The following is a 15776-nucleotide window of genomic DNA, read 5'->3' as shown; positions in this document are numbered from 1 at the left end:
TGCCCCAATTCTTGGTGGCATAGATACAACAAGGTGCTGGAAGCTTCCTCAGAGATTTTGGTCCATAGTGACATGATGACATCACACAGTTGCCGCAGATTTGTCGGCTGCACATCCATGATGCCAATCTCCCGTTCCACCACATCCCAAAGATGCTCTATTGGATTGAGATCTGGTGACTGTGGAGGCCATTGGAGTACAGTGACCTCATTGTCATGTTCAAGAAACCAGTCTGAGATGATTCTAGCTTTATGACATGGCGCATTATCCTGCTGAAAGTCGCCATCAGATGTTGGGTCCATTGTGGTCATAAAGGGATGGACATGGTCAGCAACAATACTCAGGTAGGCTGTGGCGTTGTAACCATGCTCAATTGGTACCAAGGGGCCCAAAGAGTGCCAAGAAAATATTCCCCCCACCATGACACCACCACCACCAGCCTGAACCGTTGATACAAGGCAGGATGGATCCATGCTTTCATGTTGTTGACGCCAAATTCTGACCCTACCATCCGAATGTTGCAGCAGAAATCGAGACTCATCAGACCAGGCAACGTTTTTCCAATCTTCTATTGTCCAATTTCGATGAGCTTGTGCAAATTGTAGCCTCAGTTTCCTGTTCTTAGCTGAGCGGAGTGGCACCCGGTGTGGTCTTCTGCTGCTGTAGCCCATCTGCCTCAAAGTTGGCCGTACTGTGCGTTCAGAGATGCTCTTCGGCCTACCTTGGCTGTAACGGTTGGCTATTTGAGTCACTGTTGCCTTTCTATCAGCTGGAACCAGTCTGCCCATTCTCCTCTGACCTCTGGCATCAACAAGGCATTTCCGCCCACAGAACTGCCGCTCACTGGATGGTTTTTCTTTTTTGGACCATTCTTTGTAAACCCTAGAGATGGTTGTGCGTGAAAATCCCAGTAGATCAGCAGTTTCTGAAATACTCAGACCAGCCCTTCTGGCACCAACAACCATGCCATGTTCAAAGGCCTCAAATCACCTTTCTTCCCCATACTGATGCTCGGTTTGAACTGCAGGAGATTGTCTTGACCATGTCTACATGCCTAAATGCACTGAGTTGCCGTCATGTGATTGGCTGATTAGAAATTAAGTGGTAACGTGCAGTTGGACAGGTGTACCTAATAAAGTGGCCGGTGAGTGTATAGTAACTGTATAACCCTGATAACACAGCAGCTGGATATGTGATATATAAGATACTGTACAGTATAGCAATCAGCATGTGGTGTATAATGTATAGTAACTGTGTAACCCTGATAACACAGCAGCTGGATATGTGATACATAAGTTACTGTACAGTATAGCAGCATGTGGTGTATAATGTATAGTAACTGTATAACCCTGATAACACTGCAGCAGCTGGATATGTGATATATAAGTTACTGTACAGTATAGCAGCATGTGGTGTATAATGTATAGTAACTGTATCACCCTGATAACACAGCAGCTGGATATGTGATATATAAGTTACTGTACAGTATAGCAGCATGTGGTATATAATATATAGTAACTGTATAACCCTGATAACACTGCAGCAGCTGGATATGTGATATATAAGTTACTGCACAGTATAGCAGCATGTGGTATATAATATATAGTAACTGTATAACCCTGATAACAGCAGCTGGATATGTGATATATAAGTTACTGTACAGTATAGCAGCATGTGGTATATAATGTATAGTAACTGTATAACCCTGATAACACAGCAGCAGCAGCTTGTAGATACAGGATGTAGCTGCAGATCCCCATAATGCAGTAGTGTAGTACAACAGGCTAGAATAGAGAAGCAGGGCTGTTGTCAAAGGTCTGTGTGGTCACATGACAGCAAAGGGGAAGGAGGTGTGTTCAGCATGGACGAATCAGGAAATGAGAATCACAGAACTGTGCAGGAGGACAGTGACAGAAACTTCTCTATACAGCAGTGTGAATGGCTGAGTGTGAGTGCAGGCACCTTATAGCAGTAATGGAGAGGATGTGAAACACAAGGGCTGATGGAGACTGCAGGGAGTGTGAAGGAATGAGCAGGGCAGATGTGGGCACATACATGCATCACTCTCTGACCAGGAGAGAGGCGTTACAGCTATAAAGAGATTACCCCCATAGTCCTGTCCTCTGATGTAAGCCCCAGCCTGAAGTGGATCTGCTATGATTTGGAAGGTGAGGGGGATTTCCTGGGTCAGAGTACAGGGCTGTAGACCCCGCTATGCAGACCATGCCCCTCCCCCACTCCCCCTTTCACCCAGTACAGGGTGGGCCAGAGGATCACTGGTGGGGCTCCATCTGCAGCACTGGGAATGAGGAAGGACATCAGCACTGAAACTGATGGGTGAGTGCAAAAGGCGGACATGCGTCCAGACCCACACTACAACCTCTGGAGAATGATGGGTAGCGGCTCGATCCATCCAGGCCCTTAACGCTGCTCCACTCTACTCTAAACTCTCCAAGCACCGCTACAACTACCTCTACTCTATCCCACACCTTCAAGCATCTCCGTAGCACAAAACAAGTTAAGCACTTAAGTCTGTACCAAAATTTATCTATTTTCTGCCAAAGTGTTTTGTATTATCAAGAGTCTGTACAGTAAAGCTGTTTTTTTTCTCATTACTGGTATCTCTTCCTCCGCACCAGCAGCTATACACACTAGCCGCACACCTTGGGTTATTTTTCCACTTTCTGTGGGTTGCGGTACCGATAGTCAAGGTGGGTCAATTGCCACTCAGGACTACCCTGACAAGAGCCCAAGAGACCCATTACAGCCTGGCAGGTCACCAACCATTTGGGGAACACTACAGACCGGCCACACTAAAGCAGGTACCAACATCTCACCTGTGTGCTGGACTAGCACTGGAGTCAAGACACTACCATCACTGGTACTATCAATCAACCAACCACCACACTGCACCGACAAATGTCTCCTTGTCCTACTGTGCTAAGGTTGGCCCCAGAACCGCCTCTTTCTTTACACATATATTTGTATATAATAGGTGGCCCGCCTCCCAGACCACCACTTACTGCCATATTCTGCTCCTCCCCAGCATGTCCTCACAATCTCCCCTTGTCATGGCCTCCCTCCTCTAGGCTGGGCCTTACTGACTGTGAAGTAGCATGGTGTAGAAGTACAAGCAAGCCAATTAAACTACTTAACTAAATCCCTCATGTTACTTCACGTGACCTGTGGAGGGGCCGTTGTCTCCGCTCCCTGCTGTCTGTACCTGTGAAGGGGCAATTGTCTCCGCTCCCTGACGTCTGTACCTGAGGAGGCGCCGTTGTCTCCGCTCCCTGCTGTCTGTACCTGAGGAGGGGCCGTTGTCTCCGCTCCCTGCTGTCTGTACCTGAGGAGGGGCCGTTGTCTCCGCTCCCTGCTGTCTGTACCTGTGAAGGGGCAATTGTCTCCGCTCCCTGACGTCTGTACCTGAGGAGGCGCCGTTGTCTCCGCTCCCTGCTGTCTGTACCTGAGGAGGCGCCGTTGTCTCCGCTCCCTGCTGTCTGTACCTGAGGAGGCGCAGTTGTCTCCGCTCCCTGCTGTCTGTACCTGTGAAGGCGCCATTGTCTCCGCTCCCTGCTGGCTGTACCTGTGGAGGGGCCGTTGTCTCCGCTCCCTGCTGTCTGTACCTGTGGAGACGCCGTTGTCTCCGCTCCCTGCTGTCTGTACCTGTGGAGACGCCGTTGTCTCCGCTCCATGCTGTCTGTACCTTTGGAGGGGACATTGTCTCCGCTCCCCGCTGTCTATACCTGTGGAGAGGACATTGTCTCCGCTCTCTGCTGTCTGTACCTGTGGAGGGGGTTATTGTCTCCCCTTTCTGCTGTCTGCACCTGTGGAGGCTTCATTGTCTCCGCTCCCCGTTGTCTGTACCTTTGGAGAGGACATTGTCTCCGCTCCCTGCTCCCTGTACCTGTGGAGGGGACATTGTCTCTGCTCCCTGCTGTCTGTACCTGTGGAGGGGCCATTGTCTCCGCTCCCTACTGTCTGTACCTGTGGAGGCCATTCTCTCCGCTCCCTGCTGACTGGTCACCCTGTAACCCCCTGACCCCACCCTAGACTGGTCACCCTGTATTCTCCTGCCCCACCATAAACTGGTCATCCTGTAATTCCCTGACCCCACCCTAGACCGGTCACCCTGTATCTTTCTGCCCCCAAACTATATTGGTCACCCTGTATCTTTCTGCCCCCACCCTAGACCGGTCACCCTGTATCTTTCTGCCCCCAAACTATATTGGTCACCCTGTATCTTTCTGCCCCCACCCTAGACCGGTCACCCTGTATCTTTCTGCCCCCAAACTATATTGGTCACCCTGTATCTTTCTGCCCCCACCCTAGACCGGTCACCCTGTATCTTTCTGCCCCCAAACTATATTGGTCACCCTGTATCTTTCTGCCCCCACCCTAGACCGGTCACCCTGTATCTTTCTGCCCCCAAACTATATTGGTCACCCTGTATCTTTCTGCCCCCACCCTAGACCGGTCACCCTTTATCTTTCTGCCCGCAAACTATATTGGTCACCCTGTATCTTTCTGCCCCCACCCTAGACCGGTCACCCCGAATCCCTTTCTTCACTGATTGTCCTCCCTGTCCATTTTCCCCATACCTGTAGTTTCAGTCTTGCTCCTCTATAGTGCAGACTGTACAGGACCTGTGGTGACATAATAGCCAGCAGCAGATTATAATAGGTCAGTTTCGGGCAGTAGCCCGGGGCTCTGAGCTCCTCGGGGGGCCCATGGCCAACAAGACTTATATCCGTGGTGTATTGTCTCCTGGCTACAGTTCTGCTATGATTTGCAAAAAAATCACTGCTTTTATGTTGTCTAATGTTACTGAATTGTCTCCTGGTTGCAGTTTTGCACTTATTTGTGCAAAATTGCACAAAAAAGCAGCAACTTTTTTTTTTCCAAATCATGGCTGAACTGCAGCCAGGAGACAATACACCACTGAAAGTAGAAGTCTGTTTGGGCGGCCATGGGCCATTATACATAACACACAGACAATGTGTGGTGGTGCTGTGTGATAGGAGATCAATACCAAACAATGTCTGAGCGCACGAAGGACCAGAACTGGCCAAATATCAGAATGGATGGAGCATGGAGCACAGTATGACAGGAAGGAAGACACCTAGTGGCCATATGTATAACATTAATTTAAACAGACAACGTAAAAAAAAAAATAATAATATATATATTAGAGTATATATAGAATATATATTGCAAAACTGCTTGTGATCAAAACACCTGTTCTTTTCTTTAAAACAATGTTGGTGATGCTGCCTCTTTAAGAACCAAGGGGGGAGAATTTTCAAAAACAGTAAGAATATTCCTTGCTGACGGTATCAGCGAATCAGAGCTCAGTTTTCTAATATTCATGATAAAATAAAAGCTAAGATTGGTTGCTATGGAAGCAGCGATTGGTTGCTATGGGATGGACTGTACCTACTGTATGACATACATTTCTGCCATCCTCTAGGAGTCACACAGGAGTGTGGTCACTAAGGAGGGGGGGCAGTAATAAGAAGAGCGTCCTTATGGCCCATGTTATATTCTGTATATAAGACAGGAACACACATTAGTAGCAGAGGAAGGTACCTGGCAGTAGTTTGGGCTGAGATGCCTCCCATTGTCTCTCGCAATCTCACCCAGAATACGTAAAGCCTTGTCTTTCTGTTTCCGTATCAGCAGCCATCGAGGAGACTCAGGGATGAACCTGTAAGTACATGACATATATGGAACCATAGAATAGAATCTTACAGACAAGCAGATGTGGTGCCATACTGTCTATGCTGAGGGGTCAGAGAACAGCAGACTGCGGGTGGGTAAGTATACAGCAGGGTTATATCCCCCGCAGCATCATAGCAGGATACCAAGGATGCAGAGCAGTCAGGACCATGGCAGTCAATGGCTGCACATTGCTGAATCCCCAGCTCTCTCCGTTCTCCCGCACTTCTCTTTCTCCTCAGGGCCGGGCTGCAGACTGCCAGTGCAACTTATCCATACAGGTAGCAGCATGTGTAGTGTCCAAGTACAAGTGTGCCACTAAGCCCTGTATTCCACCTGTCAAAAGGTAACTCTGTTGGGTGTCACACTCTGAGATGATGGGTGTTGTTTACACTATCACCACTTGGTGTCCCACTCTCCCCTGTCTTAACTGCACAGCTGAAGGTATAAAGGGTCAAGTGGAACCAATCAGCCCAATTGGAGCACAGTATAAAGCTCTGTGCACCTCCGGGTACGTATTGGCCGTGGCTGCAGCAGTAGCTATATACTGGAGAAAATTCCCCAGCGCGCAGCAGGGAGAGGGGCGGCAGGTAGTCGTCTGGGCTGCAGGTAGTCGTCTGGGCAGCAGGTAGTCGTCTGGGCAGCAGGTAGTCGTCTGGGCGGCTCCTCGTCCGTTTCTAGTCACAGCTCTCTGCCTGTTAGAGTGCTCGGTGGGGAAAGGCACCAGTAATGGCCCCATCTGCCTGTCACTCATGATGATGACTACCTTCCGTCCCTCTCATTTTCTCCGGTATAAAGCTTCAGTATAATGCAGCCGCAGACGATATGTCCCGGGAGCTGCACAGGAGCATTATACTGTGCTTACACTGCGCTGATTGGTTCCTTTTAACTTGTGTGTTTTACTGTATTATGTGTTGTCCAGTCACTAGCTTGGGTGCCTCACACCTTCTCACCTATCACACTCTCACACCTCACTCTTTCCCCGCCAATGGGAGGTTAGTCCCGTTCACCCCTATTTAGGATAGTAATTAGTTTTAGTCAGTGTATGGTGAGAGAGACAGCAAACAGGAGTTCCCGCTGAGGTCTATACCCATACCTGAGGGCCGGGCTTTGTCAGGAACAAGAGATTTCAGACTTTTTATGAGAGACTTCCAGTATAAAGTATGTAGTGCTAAACCCAAAGGTGGGAGAACGATCACCTGGGATAAACCTTGACTACACCTGCGATAACTCAGATCTATTCAGGACTATTCAGAAACAGGGATTAGTCTGCAGTGGAGCAAAGAGCAGACAGGGCAGCCCACCCAGAGGCCAGAGAGACCCGGCAGTCCACCCAGAGGCCAGAGAGACCCGGCAGTCCACCCAGAGGCCAGAGAGACAGGGCAGCCCACCCAGAGGCCAGAGAGACCCGGCAGTCCACCCAGAGGCCAGAGAGACCCGGCAGCCCACCCAGAGACCAGAGAGACCCGGCAGCCCACCCAGAGACCAGAGAGACCCGGCAGCCCACCCAGAGACCAGAGAGACAGGGCAGCCCACCCAGAGACCAGAGAGACCCGGCAGCCCACCCAGAGAGACAGGGCAGCCCACCCAGAGACAAAAGAGACACAGCAGCCCACCCAGAGACCAGAGACAAAGGGCAGCCCACCCAGAGACCAGAGAGACCCGGCAGCCTACCCAGAGGCCAGGAAAACCCGGCAGCCCACCCAGAGACCAGAGAGACAGGGCAGCCCACCCAGAGACCAGAGAGACCCAGCAGCCCACCCAGAGACCAGAGAGACAGGGCAGCCCACCCAGAGGCCAGAGAGACCCGGCAGCCCACCCAGAGACCTGAGAGACATGGAAGCCCACCCAGAGACCAGAGAGACCCGGCAGCCGACCCAGAGAGACAGGGCAGCCCACCCAGAGACCAGAGAGACATGGCAGCCCACCCAGAGACCAGAGAGACCCGGCAGCCGACCCAGAGAGACAGGGCAGCCCACCCAGAGACCAGAGAGCCCCGACAGCCCACCCAGAGATCAGAGAGACCCAGCAGCCCACCCAGAGACCAGAGAGACCCAGCAGCCCACCCAGAGACCAGAGAGACCCGGCAGCCCACCCAGAGGCCAGAGAAACAAGGAAGCCCACCCAGAGGCCAGAGAGACAGGGCAGCCCACCCAGAGGCCAGAAAGACCCAGCAGCCCACCCAGAGACCAGAGAGACAGGGCAGCCCACCCAGAGACCAGAGAGAAACAGCAGCCCACCCAGAGACCAGAGAGACCCGGAAGCCCACCCAGAGACCAGAGGGACAAGGCAGCCCACCCAGAGACCAGAGAGACCCGGCAGCCCACCCAGAGGCCAGAGAGACCCGGCAGCCCACCCAGAGGCCAGAGAGACCCAGCAGCCCACCCAGAGACCAGGCAGCCCACCCAGAGGCGAGAGAGACAGGGCAGCCCACCCAGAGACCAGAGAGACCCGACAGCCCACCCAGAGACCAGAGAGACCCGGGAGCCCACCCAGAGGCCAGAGAGACACGGCAGCCCACCCAGAGACCAGAGAGACCCGGCAGCCCACCCAGAGACCAGAGAGACCCGGCAGCCCACCCAGAGGTCAGAGAAACACGGCAGCCCACCCAGAGACCAGAGAGACCCGGCAGCCCACCCAGAGAGATAGGGCAGCCCACCCAGAGACCAGACACACAGGGCAGCCACCCCAGAGGCCAGAGAGACCCGGCAGCCCACCCAGAGACCAGAGAGACCCGGCAGCCCACCCAGATACCAGAGAGACAGGGCAGTCCACCCAGATACCAGAGAGACAGGGCAGTCCACCCAGATACCAGAGAGACCCGGCAGCCCACCCAGATACCAGAGAGACAGGACAGTCCACCCAGATACCAGAGAGACCCGGCAGCCCACCCAGAGAGACAGGGCAGCCCACCCAGAGACCAGAGAGACAGGGCAGTCCACCCAGAGACCAGAGAGACCTGGCAGCCCACCCAGAGAGACAGGGCAGCCCACCCAGAGACCAGAGAGACAGGGCAGCCCACCCAGAGACCAGAGAGACCCGGCAGCCCACCCAGAGGCCAGAGAGACCCGGCAGCCCACCCAGAGGCCAGAGAGACCCGGCAGCACACCCAGAGGCCAGAGAGACCCGGCAGCCCACCCAGAGACCAGAGAGACCCGGCAGCCCACCCAGAGACCAGAAAAACAGGGCAGCCCACCCAGAGGCTAGAGAGACCCGGCAGCCCACCCAGAGACCAGAGAGACAGGGCAGCCCATCCAGAGACCAGAGAGAACCGGCAGCCCACCCAGAGACCAGAGAGACAGGGCAGCCCACCCAGAGACCAGAGACCCGGCAGCCCACCTAGAGACCAGAGAGACCCGGCAGCCCACCTAGAGACCAGAGAGACCCGGCAGCCCACCCAGAGGCCAGAGAGAGACACGGCAGCCCACCCAGAGGCCAGAGAGAAAGGGCAGCCTACCCAGAGACACAGGGCAGCGCACCCAGGGGCCAGAAAGACAGGGCAGCCCACCCAGAGACCTAAGAGAACCGGCAGCCCACCCAGAGACCAGAGGAACAGGGCAGCCCACCCGGAAACCAGAGAGAAACGGCAGCCCACCCAGAGACCAGAGAGACAGGGCAGCCCACCCAGAGACCAGAGAGACAGGGCAGCCCACCCAGAGACCAGAGAGACAGGGCAGCCCACCCAGAGACCAGAGAGACAGGGCAGCCCACCCAGAGACCAGAGAGACAGGGCAGCCCACCTAGAGGCCAGAAAGACCCAGCAGCCCACCCAGAGGCCAGAGAGACAGGGCAGCCCACCTAGAGGCCAGAAAGACCCAGCAGCCCACCCAGAGACCAGAGAGACCCGGCAGCCCACCCATAGACCAGGGAGACAGGGCAGCCCACCCAGAGACCAGAGAAACAGGGCAGCCCACCCAGTGACCAGAGAAACAGGGCAGCCCACCCAGAGACCAGAGAGACAGGGCAGCCCACCCATAGACCAGGGAGACCCGGCAGCCCACCCAGAGACCAGAGAAACAGGGCAGCCCACCCAGAGGCCAGAGAGACCCGGCAGCCCACCCAGAGACCAGAGAGAAACGGCAGCCCACCCAGAGACCAGAGAGACAGGGCAGCCCACCCAGAGGCCAGAGAGACCCGGCAGCCCACCCAGAGGCCAGAGAGACCCGGCAGCCCACCCAGAGGCCAGAGAGACCCGGCAGCCCACCCAGAGACCAGAGAAACAGGGCAGCCCACCCAGAGACCAGAGAGACCCGGCAGCCCACCCAGAGGCCAGAGAGACCCGGCAGCCCACCCAGAGGCCAGAGAGACAGGGCAGCCCACCCAGAGACCAGAGAGACAGGGCAGCCCACCCAGAGACCAGAGAGATGGCGGAATATATGACGCTGTATACATGATGAAATGGTGGGATATATATGACGCTGTATACATGATGAAATGGTGGGATACACACTCACCGGCCACTTTATTAGGTACACCTGTCCAACTGCACGTTACCACTTAATTTCTAATCAGCCAATCACATGGTGGCAACTCAGTGCATTTAGGCATGTAGACATGGTCAAGACAATCTCCTGCAGTTCAAACCGAGCATCAGTATGGGGAAGAAAGGTGATTTGAGGCCTTTGAACGTGGCATGGTTGTTGGTGCCAGAAGGGCTGGTCTGAGTATTTCAGAAACTGCTGATCTACTGGGATTTTCACGCACAACCATCTCTAGCGTTTACAGAGAATGGTCCGAAAAAGAAAAACCATCCAGTGAGCGGCCATTCTGTGGGCGGAAATGCCTTGTTGATGCCAGAAGTCAGAGGAGAATGGGCAGACTGGTTCCAGCTGATAGAAAGGCAACAGTGACTCAAATAGCCAACCGTTACAACCAAGGTAGGCAGAAGAGCATCTCTGAACGCACAGTACGTCCAACTTTGAGGCAGATGGGCTACAGCAGCAGAAGACCACCCGTTACTAGCATGGTGTACCTAATAAAGTGGCCGGTGAGTGTATATGACGCTTTATACATGATGAAATGGTGGGATATATATGACGCTGTATACATGATGAAATGATTGCATGGTGCTATGAAGCCGACTTTCCTGTTTATTTGGATTTTAATGTCAGTTTTTCCAGCTTCCTGTGGAAACCAGTCGGCAGCCGATCCGTAGACAGGAATTATCAATATCTATAAGTGTATAAAGTAATCATTACCAGTAATAAAGAAGGAAGAGGAAGTTTGGCAGTGAGATGGCCAGCTGAATGCCCCGCCATGTGGGGATCAGGTAAGCAATGCCCGGAAGGATCATGACTCCCAGCGTGAAAAACATCTGAACCACAATCCCAACGATGCGTCTCTGCTTGGATCCCACCAGCTCCGTCACTGTGGGGGAAAAGACAAACAGGAGTTATAAAGTGTCTGATAAACATATAGAACCCTCATTGCCATATATAATGGATCTTTACTATTAATAGGGTAAGATCATTTCTGGCCCTGAGTGGAGTCCACGCTACCACGAAATTAGAGGAAACGTAGGGCTTCATGGTCCATGATCAATGACCCTCAGCAATTAGTGTACAGCAAGACTGAAAGACATCCCTCAGGTAATGGCAAGGACTCATGGCTGAATATTATACAGTGGCGCCTTGGATTATGAGCATAATTGATTCCAGGACCACGTAATCCAAATCCACTCTTACACCAAAGCAAATTTTCCCATAAGAAATCATAGAAATGCAGACAATTGGTTTCACACCCCAAAAATAATTATTATTCTGATTAACTTGTAACACAAATGAAACAAACATTCAGAAGCAGCAGAATCTGTGATATATAAGTTACTGTACAGTAATGGAGAGGATGGGAAACACAAGGGCTGACAGAGACTGCAGGGAGCAGGAAGGAATGAGCAGGGCAGATGTGGGCACATACATGCAGCGCTCTCTGTCCGGGGAGAGAGGGGTTACAGCTATGGAGAGATTACCCCCCCCCCCACACACAGTCCTGTCCCCTGATGTAAGCCCCAGCCTGAAGTGGATCTGCTATGATTTGGAAGGTGAGGGAGACTTCCTGGGTCAGAGTACAGGGCTGTAGACCCCGCTATGCAGACCATGCCCCTCCCCCCAGTACAGGGAGCTCTTACACCAAAGCAATGCTCTTACACCAAGTCACGATTTTAAAAAACTGTGAGCTCTTAAACCAAGTTACCACTGTACTTGTATTGTATAGAACAATCTAGGTCAGGAAGAAGAGAGGATGGAATCTATCCCTGGTGCTTTCAGATCAGAAGATTAATGTCAGCGAAGTGCACCTGCCATGACAAAAAATTGAAACCCCTGCAAATCTATAGCCTTATGCATGCTGTTAGTTTCCAGCTTCATCTGCCCATTTAGTGCCTCATTGTGATGATTGTGCTTCTGCATCTCACCCTGAGCCGGTGGGCGGAGCCTTTAGATGAGTTACTCAGCACAGGGGAGTGTACACGGGGGGGCGTGTACAGAGGGGACGTGCACAGGAGGAGTGTACAGAGGGGACGTGCACAGGAGGAGTGTACAGAGGGGACGTGCACAGGAGGAGTGTACAGAGGGGACGTGCACAGGAGGAGTGTACAGAGGGGACGTGCACAGGAGGAGTGTACAGAGGGGACGTGCACAGGAGGAGTGTACAGAGGGGACGTGCACAGGAGGAGTGTACAGAGGGGACGTGCACAGGAGGAGTGTACAGAGGGGACGTGCACAGGAGGAGTGTACAGAGGGGACGTGCACAGGAGGAGTGTACAGAGGGGACGTGCACAGGAGGAGTGTACAGAGGGGACGTGCACAGGAGGAGTGTACAGAGGGGACGTGCACAGGAGGAGTGTACAGAGGGGACGTGCACAGGAGGAGTGTACAGAGGGGACGTGCACAGGAGGAGTGTACAGGGCGTGCACAGGAGGAGTGTACAGGGCGTGCACAGGAGGAGTGTACAGGGCGTGCACAGGAGGAGTGTACAGGGAGCATGCACAGGAGGAGTGTACAGAGGGGACGTGCACAGGAGGAGTGTACAGAGGGGGCTTGTACAGGGCATGCACAGGAGGAGTGTACAGAGGGGGTGTGTACAGGGCATGCACAGGAGGAGTGTACAGGGCGTGCACAGGAGGAGTGTACAGGGGGTGCACACGGGGGCTTATACAGGGTGTGTACAGGGAGCATGCACAGGAAGTGTATACACGGTGAGTACTGGAAGCATGCACCGGGGGACGTATACAGGGTGTATACAGGAAGCATGCACAGGGGGCGTATACAGGGTGTGTACAGGAAGCATGCACAGGGGGCGTATACAGGGTGTGTACAGGAAGCATGCACAGGGGGGGGGGGTGCAATCACCATTCATCCTCACTGGGCCAACTGACATTACTTTCTGCATTTGGTCTCTTTTTTTCTGTTACTGAAGACCAAATGGCCGTAGTGATGGAGCACCGACTACAGATATCCAGTAAGGGAGACACCTAGTGGCCGGATGTATAGCATTGTACTTTATATGGAAAACAGGCAAGAAAATGAAGTAAATTGCAACTATGTATAATATAACCTCATCATTCTTGAAACTTTGTCTTGTGCTTAGGGTGTTGCTGATGTTTGTGGCTAGGTAATAGGGCTGATACGTATGTCTGGGGGGTTGCCGATGTTTGCGGCTAGGTAATAGGGCTGATATGTATGTCTGGGGGGTTGCCGATGTTTGTGGCTAGGTAATAGGGCTGATACGTATGTCTGGGGGGTTGCCGATGTTTGTGGCTAGGTAATAGGGCTGATACGTATGTCTGGGGGGTTGCCGATGTTTGTGGCTAGGTAATAGGGCTGATACGTATGTCTGGGGGGTTGCTGATGTTTTGGGCTAGGTAATAGGGCTGATACGTATGTCTGGGGGGTTGCCGATGTTTGTGGCTAGGTAATAGGGCTGATACGTATGTCTGGGGGGTTGCCGATGTTTGCGGCTAGGTAATAGGGCTGATATGTATGTCTGGGGGGTTGCCGATGTTTGTGGCTAGGTAATAGGGCTGATACGTATGTCTGGGGGGTTGCCGATGTTTGTGGCTAGGTAATAGGGCTGATACGTATGTCTGGGGGGTTGCCGATGTTTGTGGCTAGGTAATAGGGCTGATACGTATGTCTGGGGGGTTGCTGATGTTTGTGGCTAGGTAATAGGGCTGATACGTATGTCTGGGGGGTTGCCGATGTTTGCGGCTAGGTAATAGGGCTGATATGTATGTCTGGGGGGTTGCCGATGTTTGTGGCTAGGTAATAGGGCTGATACGTATGTCTGGGGGGTTGCCGATGTTTGTGGCTAGGTAATAGGGCTGATACGTATGTCTGGGGGGTTGCCGATGTTTGTGGCTAGGTAATAGGGCTGATACGTATGTCTGGGGGGTTGCTGATGTTTGCGGCTAGGTAATAGGGCTGATATGTATGTCTGGGGGGTTGCTGATGTTTTGGGCTAGGTAATAGGGCTGATACGTATGTCTGGGGGGTTGCTGATGTTTTGGGCTAGGTAATAGGGCTGATACGTATGTCTGGGGGGTTGCTGATGTTTTGGGCTAGGTAATAGGGCTGATATGTATGTCTGGGGCATTGCCGATGTTTGTGGCTAGGTAATAGGGCTGATACGTATGTCTGGGGGGTTGCCGATGTTTGTGGCTAGGTAATAGGGCTGATACGTATGTCTGGGGGGTTGCTGATGTTTTGGGCTAGGTAATAGGGCTGATATGTATGTCTGGGGGGTTGCTGATGTTTTGGGCTAGGTAATAGGGCTGATACGTATGTCTGGGGGGTTGCTGATGTTTTGGGCTAGGTAATAGGGCTGATATGTATGTCTGGGGGGTTGCTGATGTTTGTGGCTAGGTAATAGGGCTGATATGTATGTCTGGGGGGTTGCCGATGTTTGTGGCTAGGTAATAGGGCTGATATGTATGTCTGGGGGGTTGCTGATGTTTACGTTGGTTATAAGGCCGATATGAATGTCTGGGGCATTGCCGATGTTTGTGGCTAGGTAATAGGGCTGATATTTAAGGCTTATGCCAATCCACCAAAAAATGTTCACCCCATTGTCATGGCTTCTGTTACTTGTTAGACCTGTTAACAGCGGTCAACAACCGACAGACTCACTGACTTATAGCAGGGTCTGTTGGGTTCCATTGTGGAGGAGTAGTGTGAACAGCCCCTTAGACACATGTGGGGGATGATCTGGTAATCTCAGCTAGTGGTGTAGGAGACAGCTCCCCAGCATTACCAAAGTTTGGAGGCAGATGATTGGCTGAGCAGGCCTGTCATGTGACAACTCCAAACCCAGAAGCACCAGCCGAGATCAGAGCGCCATAACACCTCATGCTCTGGATCAACAACTGGCTCAACTAGATAGTGGTATTTTTTCAGCCTATGTTACTATGATGTATGTGTATGTCTCCAGCATGTGACTATTTATGTGATGGATAATAACCCAATACTGACACGCACATACTCCTCACTATATTCCGCTAACTATCCTGCTCTATTTAGAGACCTCAAATCTTTGCTCACTAAATGGTCCTCCCACTATATTTCGCTATTGGGTCGTATAGCTTCGGTCAAGATGACCATTCTACCCAAGCTCCTCTACTACTTTGAAACTCTTCTGGTGCGGGTGCCCTTGCGTGAGCTTAGGGCACTGCAAAGGGATATATTTAAATTCATCTGGGTCTCAAAACGTCACCGTATCCCCAAGTCAGTTATGATGAGTGGTAGGTCCTGTGTAGGTCTGGCAGTCAGTAGTGGATTATAATAGGGGCGTTTCGGGCGGCAGCCCGGGGCCCTGAGCTTATACTTTCAGTGGTGTACTGTCTCCTGGCTACACTTCCGCCATGATTTGCAAAAAATCACAGTTTTTTTATGGCAATTTTGCACATATCAAGACATCATGACATTATCTGCAAAAGAACACTGCAGAGACACCATCACATGTCTCGACGTCAGTGAACTAGCCAGACCTTCCCTCCGGGAAGGAACAACCAAGCCAAAGCGTTCTCCAGTCAAGGAAACCACCTCAGCAAGGTATCCATCCACAGA

The 15776-nt window shown here is 52.3% G+C and overlaps 1 protein-coding gene across 3 annotated transcripts in view; it reads right to left on the bottom strand.

Moving 5' to 3' along the window:
• SLC22A3 (solute carrier family 22 member 3) overlaps nucleotides 1–15776 on the bottom strand; it is a 205728-nt gene that overhangs the window by 74287 nt on the left and 115665 nt on the right. For all 3 annotated transcript variants that reach the window (XM_069974365.1, XM_069974366.1, XM_069974367.1), the window contains exons 4-5: nucleotides 10914–11082; nucleotides 5587–5704 (exon numbers count right to left, since the gene is read on the bottom strand). In XM_069974365.1, coding sequence (XP_069830466.1) covers nucleotides 5587–5704; nucleotides 10914–11082 — 287 coding nt within the window. The remainder of the gene's footprint in view (nucleotides 1–5586; nucleotides 5705–10913; nucleotides 11083–15776) is intronic.

The sequence above is a fragment of the Dendropsophus ebraccatus genome, chromosome 6 (assembly GCF_027789765.1).
Source record: "Dendropsophus ebraccatus isolate aDenEbr1 chromosome 6, aDenEbr1.pat, whole genome shotgun sequence".
NCBI classification, from domain to species: Eukaryota; Metazoa; Chordata; class Amphibia; order Anura; family Hylidae; genus Dendropsophus; species Dendropsophus ebraccatus.
This window is presented reverse-complemented; position numbering and strand designations above follow the sequence as displayed.